Raw genomic sequence first — 22,775 nt, 5'->3', positions numbered from 1 at the left:
TGATTTGCACATAGTAAGAGCTTAATAAATGCCATCATTATTATTATTATTATTAGACAGCTGTCTCCCCCTTCTAGACTGTGAGCCCGTTGTTGGGTAGGGACCGTCTCTCTACGTTGCCGACCTGTCCTTCCCAAGCGCTTAGTCCAGTGCTCGGCACACAGTAAGCGCTCAATAAATACGATTGAATGACTGAATGTATGAATCTGTAATCTATTTATTTCAATCAATCGTTGAAATTTATTTATTTATTTCTATTATTTCTATTATTAATTATTTCTATAATTATATATAATTATATTAACATAAGTAATAATATATTGCATATAATATCTGAATTATATGTTATATAATATAACTATATATTATATAAGACTGTGAGCCCCAGGTGGGACAACTTGATCACCTTGTAACCCCCCAGCGCTTAGAACGGTGCTCTGCACATAGTAAGCGCTTAACAAATGCCATTATTGTTATTATAGTATAAGTAATTATAATTAATTATATAATTATTTCCATTTATTTCTATTAAAGTGTCCCCCCCCCCCCGGACTGTAAGCTCGCTGTGAGTAGGGAAGGTGTCTGTTTATCGCTACGTTGCCCTCTCCCAAGGTTCTGAAGGAGGGGAAAGTGGAATTGTTGTCGGATTTGAGGAGGGAGGGCATTCCAGGCCAGACAGAGACGGGACGTGAGATAGGAGAAAGCGAGGCACGGTGGGCAGGTTAGCACCAGGGGAGCGAAGCGTGCGGGCTGGGTTGTAGGAGGACGGAAGCGAGGTGAAGTCACCCCACTAAAGGTCCCTAAGAGTCTCTCCCTTCCTCCTTCCCCCCACTCTTTTAGACTGTGAGCCCGCTGTTGGGTAGGGACTGTCTCTATATGTTGCCAACTTGGACTTCCCAAGCGCTCAGTACAGTGCTCTGCACACAGTAAGCGCTCAATAAATACGATTGATGATGATGATGATCCCTGGGCAGCAGCTCTTCCTCCGAACTGCCCCCACCTCCACACCAATCCATCAATCAGTTGTATTTATTGAGCTTACTGTGTGCAGAGCACTGTACTAAGCACTTTCAGGGAGCCCCCACACCCCACCTCCATCTCCAACGGCTCAAATTACTCCTCCTCATAGCTATTCTATTTATTTTATTTTGTTAGTCTGGTTTTGTTCTCCGTCTCCCCCTTTTAGACTGTGAGCCCACTGTTGGGTAGGGACCGTCTCTATATGTTGCCAACTTGGACTTCCCAAGCGCTTAGTACAGTGCTCTGCACACAGTAAGTGCTCAATAAATACGATTGATTGATTGATTGATTCAAAGCCTTACTGGAAATGCCCTCCCTCTGCCCATCCGCCAAGCTAGCTCTCTTCCTCCCTTCAAGGCCCTATTGAGAACTCACCTCCTCCAGGAGGCCTTCCCACACTGAGCCCCCTCCTTCCTCTCCCCCTCGACCCCCCTCTCCATCCCCCCCTTACCTCCTTCCCTTCCCCACAGCACCTGTATATATGTATATATGTTTGTACGTATTTATTACTCTATTTATTTATTTTACTTGTACATATCTATTCTATTTATTTTATTTTGTTAGTATGTTTGGTTTTGTTCTCTGCCTCCCCCTTTTAGACTATGAGCCCACTGTTGGGTAGGGACTGTCTCTAGATGTTGCCAACTTGGACTTCCCAAGCTCTTAGTACAGTGCTCTGCACACAGTAAGCGCTCAATAAATACGATTGATTGATTGATTGATTCAAAGCCTTACTGGAAATGCCCTCCCTCTGCCCATCCGCCAAGCTAGCTCTCCTCCTCCCTTCAAGGCCCTACTGAGAGCTCACCTCCTCCAGGAGGCCTTCCCACACTGAGCCCCTTCCTTCCTCTCCCCCTCGTCCCCCTCTCCATCCCCCCTTCTTACCTCCTTCCCTTCCCCACAGCACCTGTATATATGTATATATGTTTGTACATATGTGTTACTCTATTTTACTTGTACATATCTGTTCTATTTATTTTATTTTGTTAGTATGTTTGGTTTTGTTCTCTGTCTCCCCCTTTTAGACTGTGAGCCCACTGTTGGGTAGGGACTGTCTCTATATGTTGCCAACTTGGACTTCCCAAGCACTTAGTCCAGTGCTCTGCACACAGTAAGCACTCAATAAATATGATTGATTGATTGATTGATTGATTACTGAAGGCACATCCCTTCCCTGCCTAAGCCCTCCTTTCCTCTTCTCCCCCTCCCTTCTGCGTCCCCTTGACCTGCTCCCTTTATTCATCCCCCATACCAGCCCCAAAGCACTTGTGGACATATCTCAGTTCCCTCATCTGTAAAATGGGGATTGACTGTGAGCCCCCTGTGGGACAACCTGATCACCTTGTAACCACCCCAGCGCTTAGAGAAGTGCTTTGCACATAGTAAGTGCTTCGTAAATGCCATTATTATTATTATTATTAGACTGTTGTCTCCCTCTTCTAGACTGTGAGCCCATTGTTGGGTAGGGACCGTCTCCCTATGTTCCCGACTTGTACTTTCCAAGCACCTAGTACAGTGCTCTGCACGCAGTAAGCGCTCAATAAATACGATTGAATGAATGAATGAATGAATCTGTAATCTATTTATTTCTATTAACATGTCCCCCCCTCTAGACTGTAAGCTCACTGTGAGTAGGGAACGTGTCTGTTTATTGCTATGTTGCCCTCTCCCAAGGGCTCCGCACGCAGCAAGTGCTCAATAATAATAATAATAATAATAATTGTGGTATTTGTTAAGCGCTTACTATGCGCCAGACACTGTTTGAAGCGCTGGGGTGGATACAAGCGAATCAGATTGGGCATAATCCCTGTCCCACATGGGGCTCACTGTCTCAATCTCCATTTTACAGATGAGGTAAGTGAGGCCCAGAGAAGTGAAGTGACTTGCCCAGAGTCACCCAGCTGACAAGTGGCGGAGTGGGGCCGAGAACCCATGACCTTCCGACCCCAAGGCCCGTGCTCTACCCACTATTCATTCATTCATTCATTCATTCATTCATTCATTCAATCGTATTTATTGAGCGCTTACTGTGTGCAGAGCACTGGACTAAGCGCTTGGGAAGTCCAAGTTGGCAAACTATGCCATACTGCTTCTCTGATTCCATTGACTGACTGACTCTGCACTCTGGGAGCTGAGGAAACACGGTTTTCCGATCCTTGGCTCTAGCCCTGTGGGAAGCTGGGGGAAGGGAATTCATTCATTCAATCGTATTTATTGAGCGCTTACTGTGTGCAGAGCACTGTACTAAGCGCTTGGGAAGTCCAAGTTGGCAACATCTAGAGACGGTCCCTACCCAACAGCGGGCTCACAGTCTAGAAGGGGGAGACGGAACAAAACAAAACATATCAACAAAATAAAATAGAATAAATATGTACAAGTAAAATAGAGTAATAAATCCGTACAAACATATATATACATATATACAGGTGCTGTGGGGAAGGGAAGGAGGTAAGGCGGAGGGGATGGGGAGGGGGAGAGGAAGCAGGGGGCTCAGTGTGGGAAGGCCTCCTGGAGGAGGTGAGCTCGCAGGAGGGCTTTGAAGGGAGGAAGAGAGCCAGCTTGGTGGATTCATTCATTGATTCATTCAACCGTATTTATTGAGCGCTTACTGTGTGCAGAGCACTGCACTAAGCTCTTGAGAAGTACAAGTTGGTAACACCTAGAGACGGTCCCTAACCAATAGCCGTAGGTAACATTACCCAATAGCAGGCTCACAGTCTAGAAGGGGAAGACAGACAACAAAACATATTAACAAAATAAAATAAATAGAATAAATATGTACAAATAAAATCAATCAATAAATAGAGTAACAAATACGTATCGAGACGGTCCCTACCCAAGAGCGGGCTCACAGTCTAGAAGGGGGAGACAGACAACAAAACAACACACGTTAACAAAATAAATAGAATAGTAAATATGTACAAGTAAAATAGAGTAATAAATTCATTCATTCATTCAACCGTATTTATTGAGCGCTTGCTGTGTGCAGAGCACTGTACTAAGCGCTTGAGGGCCTGGGGCTGACTAGATCACATCCTCTCCTGGGTTAGTGGCCATCAAACCCTGTCAGTTACAGCCCCCATCCCCTCTGCACTCCCTCCTGCTTTGACCCCCCGCCTGTTGGGTAGGGACCGTCTCTAGATGTTGCCAACTTGTCCTTCCCAAGCGCTTAGTACAGTGCTCTGCGCACAGTAAGCGCTCAATAAATACGATTGATTGATTGATTGATCCTCAAACATTGGCTGCCGAGCCAAATTTCTGTCCCAGCAGCAATAAAAGCTTTACAATTCAGCCCTTCCCCCGGGTGAGAGACGGACAGAGAGCACTTTCCCATCCGTCCCCAGGCTTCTGGTCTGAGGAAGAAGGATGATCTTTGGTCATAATAATAATAATAATAATAATAATAATAATAATAATAGCATTTATTAAGCGCTTACTATGTGCAAAGCACTGTTCTAAGTGCCGGGGAGGTTACAAAGTGACCAGGTTGTCCCACTGGGGGCTCACAGTCTTCATCCCCATTTTCCAGATGAGGCAACTGAGGCCCAGAGAAGTGAAGTGACTTGCCCAGAGTCACCCAGCTGACAAGTGGCGGAGCCGGGATTCGAACCCATGACCTCTGACTCCAAAGCCCGGGCTCTTTCCACTGGGCCACGCTGCTTCTCATAATAATGATGGCATTTGTTTGTTTGTTTTTTAATGGCATTTATTAAGTGCTTACTATGTGCAAAGCACTGTTCTAAGTGCTGGGGAGGTTACAAAGTGACCAGGTTGTCCCACTGGGGGCTCACAGTCTTCATCCCCATTTTCCAGGTGAGGCAACTGAGGCCCAGAGAAGTTAAGTGACTTGCCCAAAGTCACACAGCTGACAGTTGGCGGAGCCGGGATTTGAACCCCTGACCTCTGACGCCAAAGCCTGGGCTCTTTCCACTGAGCCACGCTGTGAGCGCTCAATAAATACAATTGAACGAATGAATCCCCTTATTGTAGGGGTTCCACAAGGGTCAGTTCTTGGTCCCCTTCTGTTGTCCATCTATACTCACTTCCTTGGTGAACTCATTCGCTCCCACGGCTTCAACTTCCATCTCTATGCAGAAGTCAGCTGTGTGACTTTGGGCAAGTCACTTGGCTTCTCTGTGCCTCAGTTACCTTCTTTATTCATTCATTCATTCATTCAATCGTATTTATTGAGCGCTTACTATGTGCAGAGCACTGTACTAAGCACTTGGGAAGTACAAGTTGGCAATATACAGAGACGGTCCCTACCCAACAATAAAGAAGCAGCGTGGCTCAGTGGAAAGAGCCTGGGCTTTGGAGTCAGAGGTCATGGGTTCAAATCCCAGCTCTGCCAATTGTCAGCTGTGTGACTTTGGACAAGTCACTTCACTTCTCTGGGCCTCACTTACCTCATCTGTAAAATGGGGATTAAGACTGTGAGCCCCACGGGGGACAACCTGATCACCTTGTACCCTCCCCAGCACTTAGAACAGTGCTTTGCACATAGTAAGCGCTTAATAAATGCCATCATTGTTATTATAATAAATGCCATTGTTATTATTATTATTATATCTGTAATTTATTTATTCCTTTTAATTTATTTATGTTAATGTCTGTCTCCCCTTCTAGACTGTGAGCTTTTTGTGGGCAGGGAACGTATCTGTTTGTTGTTATATTGTATGGTCCCAAGCGCTTAGTACAGTGCACACTGCAAAAGATTGGATGAATGAATGACTACTGTGAGAATCACGTTGCATTAAGGTACCTGGGAGGGTACATTAGATATGACGGACAAGTTATGAACCCCTTCGTGGCTCAGTGGAAAAGAGCGTGGGCTTTGGAGTCAGAGGGCATGGGTTCAAATCCTGGCTCCGCCAATTGTCAGCTGAGTGACTTTGGGCAAGTCACTTCACTTCTCTGTGCCTCAGTTCCCTCAACTGTAAAATGGGGATTAAGACTGTGAAACCCCCGTGGGACAACCTGATCACCCTGTAACCTCCCCAGCGCTTAGAACAGTGCTTTGCACATAGTAAGCGCTTAATAAATGCTATTATTATTATTATTATTATTATTATTAGTCTGGCCACTCGGCAAGCAGGGCAAACCCAAGGGCATGGAAGGGAGTGGGAAGGAGTGGGAGACACGAGAGGGTCAAGGGTCAGGGTGAAGAGGAAATCATTTCCCAGGATGAAAGAGCAGGTGGGGGTGGGGGGGTGGCAGGATTCATTCATTCATTCATTCAATCGTATTTATTGAGCACTTACTGTGTGCAGAGCACTGTACTAAGCGCATGGGAAGTACTAGCTGGCAACATATAGAGACGGTCCTTACCCAGCAGTGGGCTGGGAGTGTCCAATCAGTTCTGAGGCCTCTGTGGCTGCCATCCGCCCCAACCCCGAAGTCAATCAATCGATCAATCGTATTTATTGAGCACTTACTGTGTGCAGAGCACTGTACTAAGCGCTTGGGAAGTACCAGTTGGCAACATATCGATCAGTCGTATTTATTGAGCGCTTACTGTGTGCAGAGCACTGGACTAAGCGCATGGGAAGTACTAGCTGGCAACATATAGAGACGGTCCTTACCCAACAGCGGGCTGGGAGTGTCTGATCGGTTCTGAGGCCTCTGTGGCTGCCATCCGACGTCAATCAATCAATTGTATTTATTGAGCACTGTGTGCAGAGCACTGTACTAAGTGCTTGGGAAGTACTAGTTGGCAACATATAGAGACGGTCCTTACCCAACAGCGGGCTGGGGGCATTGTGGGGTGGGCGGAGGGGGTCACGAGGAGGAAGAAGAGCGACCCAGGCCAGATGCCAGGACTGATGAAAGGCCGCCCGGGACCCAGCGTGCCGGTTCCTCTTTCCCATCGTGCTGAGGCTGGATGGCGCCTCGTCTCTTCTCCGCCCCAGCTCCTCCTGGCCAGGAATCGGGAACCACCGTAAATCAGGGCAGGGCAAGTGGCACCCGATGGGCCCGCCCTTCCCAGAGGCTCCCCGAGGCCTCTTTGGGCAGCGATCCAGGAATGGCGGGGCGGGAGATGGGGTGGGAATCACCGGGAGGCGTGGGTGCGGGCGTGAGGGTTTGTGTGGGCATGTGACAGGGCTAGATGAGATCGGATTGTGGGGATGACGCTGGTTACATCTACAGGGCGGGTGGCGAAACTGGTCCAGGAGGGAGTGGAAGGGGCGGAAGGAAGGTTGTGTGCTTGCGTGAGAGAGACGGGAAGTCTCTAAATCAGGGAGATTTGGACAGGGGCATGGCGGGTGGTGGAAGTGGAAGGCAGAGGGGCAGAGAGCCAGCCTGGATCCCTTCCCCAAATGGTCCAAAGGGACTGTCAAAGGGAAATCTGGGTCCCCCCCACCCCCTCCAGGTAGGGCCCGGGCCCTTGGGGATGACCACCCACGTGTGGACCCAGAAACCCAGATGCTTGGTTGTATATTGTTATACTGTACTCTCCCCAGCGCTTAGTCCGGTGCTCTGCACGCAGTAAGCACTCAATAAATACGATTGACTGACTGCCTGGGCTGTCTCTGAGGGACCCATTCACGGCCAGTGAGGAGCCGGAGGGCTTGGGCCGGGGACAACAGGGGGTTGATTTGGGGGTGGAGTGGGGGAGCAGGGAGAGGGGGCTTCAAGACAGCACCTGGAAGCAAGGCAAATCAATCAATCCATCAATCAATCGTATTTATTGAGCGCTTACTGTGTGCAGAGCCCTATACGAAGCGCTAGGGAAGTCCAAGTTGGCAACATATAGAGACAGTCCCTACCCAACAGTGGGCTCACAGTCTAAAAGGGGGAGACAGAGAACCAAACCAAACGTACTAACAAAATAAAATAAATAGAATAGATATGTACAAGTAAAATAAATAAATAGGAAGAGTGATCCCTGGGAGAGACAGCTGGACTGCAGGCCGCCTGGCTAGGTTCATTGGGTTGGCTCTTATCTCTAGGCATCGCTTGCCTCCTGGAGCATCTCCAGGGCCCCAGTCAATATTGACTGAGCACACCCCAGCTGCCCTCAGCCAGGGCTCTGGGCCTCTGCTTGTGTTTGGTGTCGGGGACTGCCGTCAATCAATCAATCAATCATATTTATTGAGCGCTTACTGTGTGCAGAGCACTGGACTAAGCACTTGGGAAGTACAAGATGGCAACATATAGAGACAGTCCCTACCCAACAGTGGGCTCACAGTCTAAAAGGGGGAGACGGAGAACCAAACCAAACGTACTAACAAAATAAAATAAATAGAATAGATATGTACAAGCAAAATAAATAAATAAATAAATAGAGTAATCATCATCATCAATCGTATTTATTGAGCGCTTACTGTGTGCAGAGCACTGGACTAAGCGCTTGGGAAGTACAAGTTGGCAACATATAGAGACAGTCCCTACCCAACAGTGGGCTCACAGTCTAGAAGGGGGAGACGGAGAACCAAACCAAACATACTAACAAAATAAAATAAATAGAATAGATATGTACAAGCAAAATAAATAAATAGAGTAATCATCATCATCATCATCATCAATCGCATTTATTGAGCACTTACTGTGTGCAGAGCACTGTACTAAGCGCTTGGGAAGTACAAGTTGGCAACATATAGAGACAGTCCCTACCCAACAGTGGGCTCACAGTCTAAAAGGGGGAGACAGAGAACCAAACCAAACATACTAACAAAATAAAATAAATAGTATAGATATGTACAAGCAAAATAAATAAATGGAGTAATAAATATGTACCAACATATATACATATATACAGGTCCTCTTAAAATTTTCTGACTCTTCCCTCCATCCAAGTGGCCCAGGGACTGAGCTGGCGGAGAAGGGGTTCAGACTGGGCTCCGGGGAGAGCCAGAAGAGCAGGTGCCTCTGGCCAGGAGGACGTGGCTGCCACAAGAGTCCCTGCTCTGGCCTGGAATATATGTATATATGTTTGTACATATTTATTACTCTATTTATTTTACTTGTACATATCTATTCTATTTATTTTATTTTGTTATTATGTTTGGTTTTGTTCTCTGTCTCCCCCTTTTAGACTGTGAGCCCACTGTTGGGTAGGGACTGTCCCTATATGTTGCCAACTTGGACTTCCCAAGAGCTTAGTAAGCGCTCAATAAATACGATTGATCGATTGATTGATTGGAAGTGGGGATCATCCATTCATTCATTTATTCACTCAATCATATCTATTGAGTGCTTACTGTGTGCAGAGCATTCATTCATTCATTCAATCGTATTTATTGAGCGCTTACTGGGTGCAGAGCACTGGACTGAGCGCTTGGGAAGTACAAGTTGGCAACATAATAGAGACGGTCCCTACCCAACAGAGGGCTCACAGTCTAGAAGGGGGAGACAGACAACAAAACAAAACATATCAACCAAATGAAATAAATAGAATAAACATGTACAAGTAAAATAAATAAATAAATAGAGAAATAAATAAAAGGCTGGGTTGAACCCTTAGTTAGAAGTGGAATCCCTGTACTAAGTGCTTGGAAGAGTACACTATAATATTATTATAATAATAATATGATGATGATGATGATGGTATTTGTTAAGCGCTTACTATGTGCCAAGCACTGTTATTCTAGACTGTGAGCCCGCTGCTGGGTAGGGACTGTCTCTATGTGTTGCCGACTTGTACTTCCCAAGTGCTTAGTACAGTGCTCTGCACACAGTAAGCACTCAATAAATACGATTGATTGATTCTAAGCACTAGAGTATATACAAGCAGCGCGGCTCAGTGGAAAGAGCATGGGCTTTGAAGTTCAAATCCCGGCTCCACCAATTTTCAGCTGTGTGACTTTGGGCAAGTCATTTAACTTCTCTGGGCCTCGGTTACCTCATCTGTAAAATGGGGATGAAGACTGTGAGCCCCCCGTGGGACAACCTGATCACCTTGTAACCTCCCCAGCACTTAGAACAGTGCTTTGCACACAGTAAGCGCTTAATAAATGCCATTATTATTATTATTATTACATGGTAATCAGGTTGTCCCACGTGGGGCTCACAGTCTTAATCCCCACTTTACAGATGAGGTAACTGGGGCACAGAGAAGTTAGGCGACTTGTCCAAAGTCACACAGTTGATAAATGGCGGAGCTGGGATTGGAACCCACGACCTGTGACTCCCAAGACTTTGCTCTTTCCACATTATTATATTATAATAATTAGGACGGTAATATAACTCCCCTTTCCTGCCCTGCTCTTTCCGCTCCCTGATCTGCCTGAGGGCAAGGCCTTGCCAACCTGCATCCCTGCCCGTTCCCTGCTGCCGCAAGGAATGAAGCAAACACCACCATCTTTCCTTCTCCTTCCCAGTTAAACCCGTGGCAGGGCGGACCAAGGGCCGGGAGCCAATTCTAATCCCGCCTCACGCTTCTAAACCCGGTTCTCACCCCTTCTCTGCCGTTTACCTGCTGCGTGACCTTGGGAAAGTCACTTAACTTTCAATCATGTTTATTGAGCACTTACTGTGTGCAGAGCACTGTACTGAGCACTTGGGAAGTACAAGTTGGCAACATATAGAGACGGTCCCTACCCAACAATGGGCTCAGTCTAGAAGGGGGAGACAGACAACAAAACAAAACATGTGGACAGGTGTCAAGTCATCAGAACAAATAGATGTAAAGCTAGATGCACATCATGAACAAAATAAATAGAATAGTAAATATGTACAAGTAAAATAAATAGAGCAGTAAATCGGTACAAACGTATTTTATTTTGTTAAAGTTTTGTTGTCTGTCTCCCTCTTCTAGACTGTGAGTCCACTGTTGGGTAGGGACCGTCTCTGTATAATAATAATAATAACTTCTTTGGGGGCCTCACTTTCTTCATCTGTAAAGTGGGGGTTCACTACCTCTTCTCCGTCCCTCTAGGCTGTGAGCGCCACGTGGAAGAGGGGCCGTGTCAGAATCATCATCATCATCAATCGTATTTATTGAGTGCTTACTGTGTGCAGAGCACTGTACTAAGTGCTTGGGAAGTACAAATTGGCAAAATATAGAGACAGTCCCTACCCAACAGTGGGCTCACAGTCTAAAAGAATCATCGGTCAATGCATCTTATTTATTGAGTGCTCACTGTGTACAGAGCACATTCCAAGCACTTGAGAGCTGATTATCCTGTAGTTACCCCAGTGTTTAGCACAGTGCTTAGCTCATAGTGAGCACCTAACAAATACCACCGTTGTTATTGTCATTAGTAGCAGTTTGGTAGGGGAGATAGGTCACCCCAACCACCACTTGGTAGGAGCTGGCGGGTGGGGAGGACACGGCAACACCATGTCCCCCAAATACCACCCCCACAACATACACACACACCAGTGTGAAGGCAGGGGGAAAGTGAAATTACAGATGCATCTTTATCGCCATTTTTTGTGTCCTCATTTCCTCCTGGAAGGGAGTCCCTCCTAGCTGATAAAGGCCCCAGACTGCTGGGCTTTGGACTGGAGCCAGAGAGCTGGGTTACTGAGTAATCGGGCCCCCTTTAAATCCAGCCTCCGCAACTGTCCCGCTCCAGTCCAAGAGTCTAGTCCAGCTGCATCCGCCGTCACCATCATCACCCTCACCGGGAGCATGCCCGCAACCGTGCCCAGGCCCGTGACGGCCTCCCTGCTGCTCTCCGCTCTGTGTCTCGGGCTGCTGGCCTCCTCAGCCTCTGGCGTCATCACCGTCCGGGTGAGTGTCAGTCATTCAATCGTATTTATCGAGCGCTGACTGCGTGCAGAGCACTGTACTAAGCGCTTACGGTGTCCCCCGCCATCTTCCCGGCGACCAGGCTCAGGACTCCGATTCCAATCGTTCCCAGGCTCCCTGAACAATGCAGGACACCGCTGACCCCATGACACCCTCTGGTCACCTCCTGGTCACCCCTTGCCCAAGGCATCCCTCACCCACAGCACCCTCTGGTCACCTCCTGGTCCAGGACACCCTCTGACCACCCCATGGCCCAGGACATCCCTGACTCAGGACACCCTCTGGTCACCTTCTGACCCAGGACACCCTCGGTCATTCATTCATTCAATCGTATTTATTGAGCACTTACTGTGTGCAGAGCACTGTACTAAGCGCTTGGGCAGTACAAGTTGGTAACACACAGAGAAGGTCCCTACCGAATAGCGGGCTCACAGTCTAGAAGGGGGAGATGGACAACAAAACAACACATATTAACAAAATAAAATAGAATAGTAAATATGTACAAGTTAAATAGAATAATAAATCTGTACAAACATATATACAAGTGTGGGGAGGGGAAGGAGGTAGGGCTGGGGGGATGAGGAGGGGGAGAGGAAGGAGGGGGTTCAGTGTGGGAAGGCCTCCTGGAGGAGGTGAGCTCTCAGCAGGTCTTTGAAGGGAGGAAGAGAGCTAGCTTGATGGATGTGCGGAGGGAGGGCATTCCGGGCCAGAGGAAGGACGTGGGCCAGGGGTCGATGGCAGGATGGGTGGGAACGAGGCCCAGTGAGGAGGTTAGGGGTGGCAGAGGAGTGGAGGGTGCGGGCTGGGTGGTCTCCCGGCCCCTGTCCTCTTATCATCTCAGCTCGTCCTGCATTCTCGTGCCCAGATCATCATCTTTCCAGAGAAGACAGTGGACGCCAAACTGGGAGCGCTGGGTTCAGGCCGGATGCCACTTGTCTGGTCGCCAGCCCACTAGGAGGTCCCTCCATTGGGGCGGGAGACCCTCTAACCCAAGACACCCCTGACACGGGGCACCCTCTGCCCATCCCCTTGGGCTGAGACACCCCCTGGCCACTCCTCTGGCCCAGGATATTCCCGGCCAACCCCCAGCCCTGAGGGCCAGCCCTTCAACCTGAACGCACTCCAAGTGCCAAGGCTCAGGGGGCTGAGATGATCCCGGGCAGGGGGCTCAGGGTGAAGGGTCTCACCTGACCTGGGGAAGAGGAGGGTGATTCTCTCCCTCCCTCCTCCCCTCACTCCTTGCACCTGCCACCCCAGGCCCAGCGGAGCTCATAGAGGAGGGGGAGGTCAGGGGTCGGCGTGGGCGCTTAAGCTGGCTGCTGTTCCCCGTCCCAGGAAGGAGACTTCTCTGCACCCCTGGAGGTAGTGAAGAAGCTCAAGATACTCCTGGAAGAACACAGTGGGGTGGAAAATGCCATCCTCAAGGCAGCCGCCCTGTGCGAGAACCCCGGCCTGCCTGCGCAGCTGAAGCCCATCTGCCACTCCCCCAACTCCGCCACCATGTTCGCCAGGCTGGGTATGCACCTACCCTCCAGTGGGGCAGACTGGGAAATGCCCTGCTCTGACTGGTTGGGAGAGGGCTCTGCTCTAACTGGAGAAGCTGGGACAGGGGAGAGGGATCTGCTCTGATTGTGGGGAGTTGGGAGAGGGCTCTACTCTGAATTGGGGGAGTTGGGAGAGGGCTCTACTCTGACTTGGAGGAGCTGGGAAAAGGCTCTGCTCTGACTGGGGGGAACTGGGAGAGGGGAGAGGGTTCTGTTCTGATTGAAGGGAGAGGGCTCTACTCTGACTCGGGGAGCTGGGAGAGGGCTTTGCTCTGACTAGAGAAGCTGGGAGAGGACTCTGCTCTGACTGGGGAAGCTGGGACAGGGCTCTCCTCTGACTGGGGGATCTGGGAGAGGGGAGAGGGTTCTGCCCTGATTGAGGGGAGTTTAGAGAGGGGAACGGGCTCTACTCTGACTCCAGGGAGCTGGGAGAGGGCTTTGCTCTGATTAGGGGAGCTGGGAGAGGGCTCTGCTCTGACTGGGGGAAGCTAGGACAGGGCTCTCCTCTGACTGGGAGGAGCTGAGAGATGGGAGGGGGCTGCTCAGCCTGGGGGAAACTGGGAGAGGGGAGAGGGTTCTGTTCTGATTGAGGGGAGAGAGGAGAGGGCTCTACTCTGACTCGGGGAGCTGGGAGAGGGTTTTGCTCTGACTAGAGAAACTGGGAGAGGACTCTGCTCTGACTGGGGGAGCTGGGACAGGGCTTTCCTCTGATTAGGGGAGCTGGGAGAGGGGAGAGTGTTCTGCCCTGATTGAGGGGAGTTTGGAGAGGGGAAGGGGCTCTACTCTGACTCCAGGGAGTTGGGAGAGGGCTTTGCTCTGACTAGGGGAGCTGGGAGAGGGCTCTGCTCTGACTAGGGGATCTGGGAGAGGGCTCTGCTCTGACTGGGGGAAGCTGGGACAGGGCTGTCCTCTGACTGGGAGGAGCTGAGAGATGGGAGGAGGCTGCTCAGCCTGGGGGAAACTGGGAGAGGGGAGAGAGTTCTGTTCTGATTGAGGGGAGAGAGGAGAGGGCTCTACTCTGACTCGGGGAGCTGGGAGAGGGCTTTGCTCTGACTAGAGAAACTGGGAGAGGACTCTGCTCTGACTGGGGGAGCTGGGACAGGGCTTTCCTCTGATTAGGGGAGCTGGGAGAGGGGAGAGTGTTCTGCCCTGATTGAGGGGAGTTTGGAGAGGGGAAGGGGCTCTACTCTGACTCCAGGGAGTTGGGAGAGGGCTTTGCTCTGACTAGGGGAGCTGGGAGAGGGCTCTGCTCTGACTGGGGGAAGCTGGGACAGGGCTCTCCTCTGACTGGGAGGAGCTGAGAGATGGGAGGAGGCTGCTCAGCCTGGGGGAAACTGGGAGAGGGGAGAGGGTTCTGTTCTGATTGAGGGGAGAGAGGAGAGGGCTCTACTCTGACTCAGGGAGCTGGGAGAGGGCTTTGCTCTGGCTAGAGAAGCTGGGAGAGGACTTTGCTCTGACTAGGGGAGCTGGGACAGGGCTCTCCTCTGACTGGAGGAGCTGGGAGAGGGGAGAGGGTTCTGCCCTGATTGAGGGGAGTTTGGAGAGGGGAACGGGCTCTACTCTGACTCCGGGGAGCTGGGAGAGGGCTTTGCTCTGACTAGGGGAGCTGGAAGAGGGCTCTGCTCTGACCGGGGGAAGCTGGGACAGGGCTCTGCTCTGACTGGGAGGAGCTGAGAGATGGGAGGAGGCTGCTCAGCCTGGGGGAAGAGGGCTCTGCCCTGACTGGGAGAGCTGGGAGAGGACTCTGCTCTCATCAGGGGTTCTGGGAGAGGGCTATGTTCTACCTAGAGGGTTTTGGTGGGGTCTCTGAGTGGAGGGATCTGGGTGAGATCTTTATTCTGACTGGTGGCTTTGGATAGGGTGTCAGGAGGGAACCAGATGAGAGCTCTACTCTGACCAGAAGGTTTGGATAGGTGTGGGCAGGGGTCGTGTCTCCCAACTATGTTGCATTGTATCCCAAGCGCTCAGTCCAGTGGTCTGCCCTATTAATGGATTGATCCCCAATCAGAGGGGTTGAGAAAATCAATGGTCTGGTACCATCGCCCTCATACATTGCCCATCTTTGGAAAGCGGCATATTGTTATTGGCTAGGTCAGCCGTTCCGCCCTCTTTTTCAATGGTATTAAGCTCTTACTATGTGCCAAGCACTGTACTAAGTTCTGGGGTAGATACAAGTTAATCAGGTTGGACGCGGTCCATATCCCAAAAGGGATTCACAGTCTTAATCCCCGTTTTACAGGTGAGATGGTAACTGAGACCCAGAGAAATTAAGTGACTTGCCCAAGGTCACACAGCAGACCGGTGATGGAGCCGGGATTAGAACCCAAGTCCTTCTTATTGCCAGGCCCGTGCTCTATCCACTAGACCACCCTGCTTCAACCCAGTTCTCCCATTGGAGGGGAGCGGGGAAGGATGCGGAGGGACAGGCGGGTGGCAGACGGGAGCTTGGGTGAGTGACAGATGGTAGTGGACCTCGATTTGCTTGTATCCACCCTGGCACCAAGTACAGTGCCTGGCACAAAGTAAGCGTTTAACCAATACCATTCTTATTATTAATATTCTAATATATAATTTATAGACAAGCGCTGGGAGATTAAGGGTTGGTAGGGCGAATATCAAATGTCCAAAGGTCACAAATCCAATGCCTAGAGGATGCAGAAGGGACAGGGAGCCAGGAAAAAGAGGGTTTAATCAGGGAAGTCATCTCGGAGGAGATGTGACCTGAATAGTGCTTTGAAGGTGGGGAGAGTGGACTCCTGGTGTGTATGTATATGGTGTATGTGGAGTTTCAGGCTGGGGGAGGACATGGGAAAGAAGTCAGCAGTGAGATAGAGAGAGGAGCTTAGTAAGCTGGCGCTAGAGGAGTGAAGAGTGTGTTCTGGGCTGTAGTAGATCAGCGAGGTAAGGTAAATAAATAATAATAATAAATAATGATGGCATTTATTAAGCGCTTACTATGTGCAAAGCTGACTGAGTGCTTTAAAGCCAAAAGTAAGGAGTTTCTGCTTGCAGAGGTAGATGGGCAACCACTGGAGGTCCTTGAGGTCTGGGGAGTTGTGGACTGAACACTTTTTTAGGAAAATAATAATAATAATGCATTTATTAAGTGCTTACTATGTGCAAAGCACTGTTCTAAGCACTGGGGAGGTTACAAGGTGATCAGGTTGTCCCACTGGGGGCTCACAGTCTTAATCCCCATTTTACAGATGAGGTAACCGAGGCCCAGAGAAGTGAAGTGACTTGCCCAAAGTCACCCAGCTGACAATTGGCGGAGCTGGGATTTGAACCCACGACCTCCGACTCCAAAGCCCAGGCTCTTTCCATTGAGCCACGCTGCTTCTCCGGGCAGCAGAGCGGAGTGTAGTCTGGAGGGGGGAGAGACAGGAGGCAGGGAGGTGAGCGAGGAGGCAGATGGAATAGTCAAGGCGAGATAGGATAACGGCTTGGATCAACATGGTAGCAGTTTGTATGGAGAGGAAAGGTTGGGGGGGATTTTAGCAATAAATCAAGCCTCAGCTCAGCGTTAGAATCAGGCTGCGGAAGCAGCCGTTGTATGAGGTGTCAGAAATCGCCGAGCATCTTTATCGGTTCAGTACGAGGCCGGGGGAAGAAGACAAATTTATCTAAAGCCTGTCCTACAGGTTGTGAAGGTAGAACCGACAGGATGACCGATTGACTATGTTCATTCATTCAATCGTATTTATTGAGCGCTTGCTGTGTGCAGGGCACTGTACTAAGTGCTTGGGAAGTACAAGTTGGCAACATCTAGAGACGGTCCCTACCCAACAGCGGGCTCACTGTCTAGGACTATGTAGGTTGAAAGAGAGAGGTGAGCGAAGGTTACGGGCTTATGAGATGGGGGAATAGTGGTATCGTCTACAGTTCCTCCCTCTCAGGACCACGATGAGGAAAAACTGGGATACTTTCATTCATTCATTCATTCAATCATATTTATTGAGTGCTTACTGTGTTCAGAGCACTGTACTAAGCGCTTGGGAAGTACAAATTGGCAACATATAGAGACGGTCCCTACCCAACAGCGGGCTCACGGTCTAGAACTATGTAGGTTGAAAGAGAGAGGTGAGCGAAGGTTACGGGCTTATGAGATGGGGGAATAGTGGTATCGTCTACAGTTCCTCCCTCTTAGGACCGCGGTGAGGAAAAACTGGGATACTTTCATTCATTCATTCATTCAATCGTATTTATTGAGCGCTCACTGTGTGCAGAGCACTGTACTAAGCGCTTGGGAAGTACAAGCTGGCAACATATAGAGACGGTCCCTACCCAACAGCGGGTTCACGGTCTAGAACTATGTAAGTTGAAAGAGAGAGGTGAGCGAAGGTTACGGGCTTATGAGATGGGGGAATAGTGGTATCGTCTACAGTTCCTCCCTCTCAGGACCGCGATGAGGAAAAACTGGGATACTTTCATTCATTCATTCATTCAATCATATTTATTGAGCGCTTGCTGTGTGCAGAGCACTGTACTAAGCGCTTGGGAAGCACAAGTTGGCAACATATAGAGACGGTCCCTACCCAACAGCGGGCTCACGGTCTAGAACTATGTAAGTTGAAAGAGAGAGGTGAGCGAAGGTTATGGGCTTATGAGATGGGGGAATAGTGGTATCGTCTACAGTTCCTCCCTCTCAGGACCGCGATGAGGAAAAACTGGGATACTTTCATTCTTTCATTCATTCAATCGCACTTATTGAGCGCTTACTGTGTGCAGAGCACTGTACTAAGCACTTGGGAAGTACAAGCTGGCAACATATAGAGACGGTCCCTACCCAACAGCGGGCTCATGGCCTAGAACTGTGTAGGTTGAAAGAGAGAGGTGAGCGAAGGTTATGGGCTTATGAGATGGGGGAATAGTGGTATCGTCTACAGTTCCTCCCTCTCAGGACCGCAGTGAGGAAAAACTGGGATACTTTCATTCATTCATTCATTCAATCGTATTTATTGAGCGCTTACTGTGTGCAGAGCACTGCTCTAAGCGCTTGGGAAGTCCAAGTTATTAATGGGCAAGCAGCGATTTGGAATAATAAGAGCGCTGGATGCGTCCAGGTATTCTTCCCGCTGACTGAGCCTCCAGCCCTGGTCCCCGCGCCCGTTCTGGACAGAGGGACATGAGTCGGGGGGTCCCACGGGGGCAGCCACCTCAATGCTTCCCATTGCTTCTCCAGGAGACATTGCCCGAGAACCCCACATATGCGAGCTTTGCGCCTACGCGGCCTGCACCGGCTGCTAGAGGGCCTTGGGCCCCCCTGCGACTCCCGGGCCGCCAACTCCACGCCTCCGGCCAGCCAACGTCCATTACTGTGCCACCCCCCCCTCCCACCCCTCGTCTGCTGCCCCACCGCTGGCATCTCCCGCTCTACCTGCTGCTGCTGCTGGCTGGGCACACCGAGTCTAGATCACTCCCTTGGGGCATGGGAAGGGAGCCTCCGTGCCACCCCTCGTCTCCCATCCCTCAGGGAGGTAACAGGGGCCTTGCAGGGGCGGCTCCCCCATCTCTACTCCTCCCTCAGGAGTTGCCAGCTCTGGGCAGTGATCCCAGGCCTCTGACCAGGAAACTCTTAATAAATCTACTTCTCATCCGCTTGTGTGTGTGTGTACATGTGTTTTGGGTGTGGAGGAGTCCTGATGACTCTTCCTAAAGGGCAGCCCCCCAGTCCATGCCCACTGAAGTGCAGGGTCCCCTCCCCTCCTTCATTCCCAAAGCTGTTCATTGGCACATTGGACTGGTCTGCCCCACCTCCTTCCCAGGTCCTGGAGTTCCTGAGATGTGTAACTGCATGTCTGAGAAGCAGCGTGGCTTAATAATAATAATAATGATGATGATGGCATTTGTTAAGCGCTTACTATGTACAAAGCACTGTCCTAAGCACTGGGGGGGATACAAGGTGATCAGGTTGTCCCACATGGGGCTCACAGTCTTCATCCCCATTTTGCAGATAAGGTCACTGAGGCCCAGAGAATCAATCAATCAATCAATCAATCGTATTTATTGAGCACTTACTGTGTGCAGAGAAGTGAAGTGACTTGCCCAAAGTCACACTGCTGACAAGCGGCGGAGCCGGGATTAGAACCCACGACCTCTGACTCCCAAGCCTGGGCTCTTTCCACTGAGCCACGCTGCTTGTACAGGCCACGGAGTCAGGAGGACCCGGGTTCTAAGCCTGGCTCTGCCCCGTGTCTGCTGTGTGACCTTGGGCAAGTCACTTAACTTCTCTGGGCCTCAGTTACCTCATCTGCAAAAGGGGGATTAAGACTGTGAGCCCCAAGGGGGAGAGGGAGTGTGTCCAACTTAATAAACTTGTATCTATCCCAGTGCTTAGAACAGTGCTTAGCACATAGTAAGTGCTTAATTTAGTCACTCAATCATATTTATTGAGTGCTTACTGTGTGCAGAGCACTGTACTAAGCACTTGGGAAGTACAAGTTGGCAACATATAGAGACGGTCCCTACCCAACAGTGGGCTCACAGTCTAGAAGGTGGGCTCACAGTCTAGAAGAATTAATTGGTATTTGTTAAGCACTTACTATGTATCCCCCTATGTATCACCTTGTATCCCCCCCCAGCGCTTAGAACAGTGATTTGCACATAGTAAGCGCTTAACAAATGCCATTATTATTATTATTTATGTCCCAAGCACTGTTCTAAGCTCTGGAGTTGGTATTTGTTAAGCGCTCACTATGTCCCAGGCACTGTTCTAAGCTCTGGGGTAGATACAAGGTAATCAGGTTGTCCCACATGGGGCTCACAATCTTCCTCCCCATTTTACAGATGAGGGAACTAAGGCCCAGAGAAGTTAAGTGACTTGCCTAAGGCCACACAGCAGACAAGTGACTTATGGCTACAGTACTTGCTAAGCGCTTGAAGTAAGTGCCAAACACTGTTCTAAGCACTGGGTTAGATGCAAGCTAATCATCAATCGTATTTATTGAGCGCTTACTATGTGCAGAGCACTGTACTAAGCACTTGGGAAGTACAAATTGGCAACATACATAGACAGTCCCTACCCAACAGTGGGCCCACAGTCTAGAAGGGGGAGACAGAGAACAAAACCAAACGTATTAACAAAATAAAATAAATGGAATAAACATGTACTAATAAAATACATAGAGTAACCATCATCAATCGTATTTATTGAGCGCTTACTATGTGCAGAGCACTGTACTAAGCGCTTGGGAAGTACAAATTGGCAACATATAGAGACATCAGGTCAGATGTAATTCCTGTGCCACATGGGACTCAGTCTCAGTAGGAAGGAGTAGGATTTAGTCACCATTTTACATTTTACAGCATTTTACAGATGTTGGAACTGAGGCACAGAGAAGTTAGGCGACATGCCCAAGGTCACACAGCAGACAAATGGCAGAAATGGGATTAGAAACCAGGTTCTCTGCCTCCCGGGCTATGCTACAGATTAACTTCTAGACTGTGAGCCCGCTGTTGGGTAGGGACCGTCTCTATACGTTGCCAGCTTGTACTTCCCAAGCGCTTAGTCCAGTGCTCTGCACACAGTAAGCGTTCAATAAATACGATTGAATGAATGAGCCGGGATTAGGACCCACGACCTCCGACTCCCAAGCCTGGGCTCTTTCCACTGAGCCACGCTGCTTCTCATAACAAGTATCGTAATTAATAAGTTAATTAATGTCAGGTGGCTCCCAGGTCCAACTGTGGGCTCCAGGCTTGGGCGCTCGCCCCAGGGAGCCGGGTTCAAGGCCCCACACAGGAGACCCCCAAGGAATGGCCTGTTCTTATCCCGAGGGGCCGCGGGGATGCCCGGGCAGCGAGATCCGGGGTCTGGCATCTGGGTTCTGCGGGGTCTGTAGCCACGGTGAAAGAAGGTTGCTCGGCCTGGGCCTCCATGTCACCCCTCTGCCCACAGCCTCCATAGCCCCCCATGTGAGCCCACTGTTGGGTAGGGACCGTCTCTATATGTTGCCAACTTGTACTTCCCAAGCGCTTAGTACAGTGCTCTGCACACAGTAAGCGCTCAATAAATACGATTGAGTGACTTCAGCCAGGGGTGGGGTTAGGCTGGACCAGGTTTGGGGGGCGGGGGGGAATGGTGAGGAGGGGAGGAGGGAGAAGGCAAGGGAAGCAAAAACCTGGGAAAAATGTCATAGTAATTGTATGCCCGTGATATGCAAGTGACCTGCTGCCTTTTTTCAAAAATGGTATTTCATTCATTCATTCATTCATTCAATCGTATTTATTGAGTGCTTACTGTGTGCAGAGCACCGTACTAATCAATCAATCATATTTATTGATGATGGTATTTGTTAAACGCTTACTATGTGCAAAGCACTGTTCTAAGCGCTGAGGAGGTTACAAGGTGATCAGGTTGTCCCACGGGGGGCTCACGGTCTTCATCCCCATTTTACAGATGAGGGAACTGAGGCCCAGAGAAGTGAAGTGACTTGCCCAAAGTCACACAGCTGACAGTTGGCAGAGCCGGGATTTGAACCCATGACCTCTGACTCCAGAGCCCGGGCTCTTTCCACTGAGCCACGCTGCTTCTCTATTATTGAGCGCTTACTGTGTGCAGAGCACTGTACTAAGCGCTTGGGAAGTCCAAGTTGGCAACATCTAGAGACGGTCCCTACCCAACAGCGGGCTCGCAGTCTAGAAGGGGGAGACAGACAACAAAACAAGACATATTAACAAAATAAAATAAATAGAATAGATACGTACAAATAAAATAAATAAATAGAGCAATAAATACGTACAAACATATATACAGGTGCTGTGGGGATGGGAAGGAGGTAAGGCCGGGGGGAGTGGGAGAGGATGTATTTGTTAAGCCCTTACTATGTGGCAGGGACTGTACTAAATGCAGGGGTAGATACATCCTAATCTGGTTTGACACAGTCCACGTCCCACATGGGGCTCACAGTCAATCCCCATTTTACAGATGAGGTAACTGAGGAACAGGGAAGTGAAATACTTGCCCATTTTCTTTCAATCGTATTTATAGAACGCTTACTGTGAGCAGAGCACCGTACTAAGCGCTTGGGAAGTACAAAGCGGCAACATATAGAGACGGTCCCTACCCAACAATGGTTCATAGGAATGTCTGTCTACACCTCGAGACTGTAAGCTGGTTGTGGGCAAGGAGCATGTCTGGTAGCGCTGTAGTTTCTTTTTTATGGGATTTGTTAAGCTCTTACTATGTGCTAGGCACTGTACTAAGCACTGGGGTAGATACGAGTTACTTCAAACCAGGATTAAAACCCCAGTGCTTCTGATTCCCGGCCTGTGCGCTATCCACTAGGCCACGCTGCTTATGGGCCAGGCTGTTACGTAATTCATCCCACGATGGCTTCAGCGCGCCCACTTCCTTCCCGCAATTTAGCATCCCTTTCTGCAGCTTTCCAATCCTTCAAGGAAGGCACCCCACCGAGGTCTTTTAGCCTCCTGGGCCTTGGAATTCGTTCCCTGCACGGGTCAGAAATCTACTGCCCAGTTCAACACAACCAGAGAAGCAGCGTGGCTCAGTGGAA

General features: G+C 49.6%; 1 protein-coding gene and 1 non-coding gene across 2 annotated transcripts; one reads left to right on the top strand and one right to left on the bottom strand.

The window, feature by feature from the left end:
- The first annotated feature begins 11,571 nt into the window (after window positions 1–11,571).
- On the top strand, window positions 11,572–18,633 carry GUCA2A (guanylate cyclase activator 2A). Its single transcript, XM_038747533.1, has 3 exons — window positions 11,572–11,698; window positions 13,052–13,232; window positions 18,443–18,633. The coding sequence occupies exons 1-3, from the start codon at window positions 11,597–11,599 to the stop codon at window positions 18,505–18,507; spliced, it is 348 nt and encodes a 115-aa protein (XP_038603461.1). The 5' UTR covers window positions 11,572–11,596; the 3' UTR covers window positions 18,508–18,633.
- On the bottom strand, window positions 16,768–16,850 carry LOC119929381. Its single transcript, XR_005451507.1, has one exon. It is a non-coding gene; the product is annotated as a small nucleolar RNA SNORD60 (small nucleolar RNA).
- Window positions 18,634–22,775: the final 4,142 nt, after the last annotated feature.

The sequence above is a fragment of the Tachyglossus aculeatus genome, chromosome 5, assembly GCF_015852505.1.
Source record: "Tachyglossus aculeatus isolate mTacAcu1 chromosome 5, mTacAcu1.pri, whole genome shotgun sequence".
NCBI lineage: Eukaryota > Metazoa > Chordata > Mammalia > Monotremata > Tachyglossidae > Tachyglossus > Tachyglossus aculeatus.
Note: the sequence above shows the minus strand (reverse complement) of the source record. Positions and strands in the feature narration are given on the sequence as shown.

Bases quoted from the DNA above. Each gene is read 5' to 3' on its own strand.
- GUCA2A (XM_038747533.1), top strand. From the start codon at position 11,597: ATGCCCGCAACCGTGCCCAGGCCCGTGACGGCCTCCCTGCTGCTCTCC. The intron at 11,699-13,051 runs GTGAGTGTCAGT...TCCCCGTCCCAG, and splicing joins CTGGCGTCATCACCGTCCGG to GAAGGAGACTTCTCTGCACC. The intron at 13,233-18,442 runs GTATGCACCTAC...TTGCTTCTCCAG, and splicing joins CACCATGTTCGCCAGGCTGG to GAGACATTGCCCGAGAACCC.